Source organism: Austrofundulus limnaeus, unplaced genomic scaffold, assembly GCF_001266775.1.
Source record: "Austrofundulus limnaeus strain Quisiro unplaced genomic scaffold, Austrofundulus_limnaeus-1.0 Scaffold94, whole genome shotgun sequence".
Taxonomy (NCBI): Eukaryota; Metazoa; Chordata; class Actinopteri; order Cyprinodontiformes; family Rivulidae; genus Austrofundulus; species Austrofundulus limnaeus.
This window is the reverse complement of record NW_013952496.1, coordinates 1,179,741-1,182,047: the sequence shown is the minus strand read 5'-3', so window position 1 is coordinate 1,182,047 and position 2,307 is coordinate 1,179,741. Positions and strand designations below refer to the sequence as shown.

At 33.9% G+C, this 2,307-nt stretch overlaps 1 protein-coding gene across 2 annotated transcripts in view; it reads right to left on the bottom strand.

The window, feature by feature from the left end:
• The window catches only part of c15h3orf52 (chromosome 15 C3orf52 homolog), a gene marked incomplete in the record, with an annotated part of 7,717 nt that overhangs the window by 3,411 nt on the left and 1,999 nt on the right, over positions 1 to 2,307 (bottom strand). For both annotated transcript variants that reach the window (XM_014012772.1, XM_014012771.1), the window contains 2 exon segments: positions 699 to 773; positions 956 to 1,034. In XM_014012772.1, coding sequence (XP_013868226.1) covers positions 699 to 773; positions 956 to 1,018 — 138 coding nt within the window.

The window sequence follows — 2,307 nt, the reverse complement described above, 5'->3', positions numbered from 1 at the left end:
GGCTTATCAGCACAAAAATACTGTATATATTTTTAACATAAACAATAACAAAAATAGACATTTCAATAAATAAAATTGTGGACACAAATTAAATAAATAAAAAATATTCAAATGTTTCAAATACAAAAAAAACCCTAAAAATAAGTTTGATAAAGTACAAATGAAAATATAGCCTTTTTAAACTTTTGCAACCAGAAGCTGCTCCTCATATTAGTAACAAACTATAACAGTAACAACAGCTTTTTGACAAGTTTAAATTTTCTTTGAAAAACATTCAAAATGTTTAAAAATAAAACTACAACAATTAAGTGCAAATGAAAATATAGCTGTATCTGCGACTGTATTTGATAATGTTTTGAACTTTTAAAATATTGCATGATAGAACCAGAAGCTGCTCTTCATATTAGTGACAAACTTTGGCATTTTTTGACGAGTTACTTTGATTTTTGTTTGTTTTTGATTTTTTCGTACTTTTAATTTAAAACAGGTTTCCATTCTCGGCGGGTTTCTAATGTTCTTCTTCCACATGTTAAAAAAGTTGTTAAACAACTGAGTGAAGCACTACTGCTGCTACCAGTGGTGAGAAAGTGTATTGCACCTTATTCAAAATTTGTTTTTTTTAAGGTGGCGCTCGCGGCCCATAGGTTAAGAATCTATGGCTTATTTGATTCCATTATTTACAGGAAATATTTACATACCGGCTGACGGACGTCATCATGAGTCATTTGTATTTGGACATTATTGGGTGATGACCCCACATTATTAGCATCACCCTGAAACAAAAACAAAACAGATACAATCATAACTATTTCCTGTCTTTACTGTTGACTGGTTAAATTGTTATGAAGAAAAAGAACCCTCATAAATAAGAAATACTTAAAATTACAGTAAGTCGTCTGAATAAATACTGTACGACTTACGACTATCTGTAAACAGTGAACTAAAGAAAACTCACCTGTTCATTGAGGAACGAAACATGCTCCGCTTCATTACTTGTGCAGTCGGTGTGTGGCGGCATTGAAACCTGGCTTCTCCTAAATATATGTGAACATTATAAAAAAAACCACAGATTTTTATTTTATTACAAAACAACATTATCCAAAATATGACTAAATATGGATTTTTGCTTTACTTGCTCACTAAAAATCACTAACAATATTAGTTTATTAAAAATGTAAATAGGTTTTGGATGCATTTTATTTTACAAAACATGTAAAACTCGTGTACAGAAAATGGATGGATGGATGGATGGATGGATGTAAAACTCACTAACATATAAAAAATAATATGTTTAGTAAAATAAAGAGTTCACTCAAACAGCTTTTATATCATCAACTTAGGATCAAATCTGTTCTCTTTAATTAGTTCTTGTGAAAGTGATCAGTGAAATTCAGCTGATGACTGAAACAGATTAAGTTCATTTAATTTTATTATAATATTTAGAGGATGCAGGTCAGTGTGATGTCTAACTTTATCTCCCGGTCCTTCAACCTGTGCAGGACACTTCCTGTTCTGTTTGGTCCATGTCTCTGTCTCCAAACCTTACATCTCTCTGCTCTCTTGTAAACCTTTTCCTTTTGATTTTTGCTGCCACCCTTTTGTCACAAATCCCACCTGAACTCTCCTCTTCACCTCTTTTTATGCTCCCCCATTTCCCGGTCAGTTGACCTGAAGTCCTGGTGAACTCTGACCTTCATGAGGCTCTACAGCTTCATTCCTCTAGCAACTCTTGAAAAAAAAAGGGGAACATCAGAAAGAAGAAGTTGCTACAACTCTGTACATCACCTGTGTCCTTCAACCCTGGCACCAGCACCCTTCTTCTCCATTTCTTGAGCATTTTCTCTCTCTCAAAAGCGCCACTGAATAATCGAGTCAAAAACCTCAACGCCGTAACTTATTTCTGTTCAGAGTGGACATATCATGCCTTTAAATCCTTTACTCATTTAAATCCTTCAGTTGGGGATTTATAAAGTGGAACTGCAATGCTTTGGTCTGTTTTCCTCTTTACTGTAACTCCACAAGCCCCTCTTTCACCCCTTTTTCTGTTGTGTCTCAGATCAACTCGTTTTGAGAAAAAAAAATCAAAAAGAAAAAAATTTACAGGTCTTCTGGACGGGTTCTTCTCTAATGAAACGTTTCGTCTCTCCTCCAAGAGACTTCTTCAGTCTGAGAGTTTCAGGCAAAATTCAGGCTTTTAAGCATGTGACATGTGTTAATAAAAAACCAAACTGGATTTTTGGTCAATTTTGTAACTTTTTCCAAATTATACATATAAATTGTTTGCATATTTGCTGCTCAGTCAAGGTC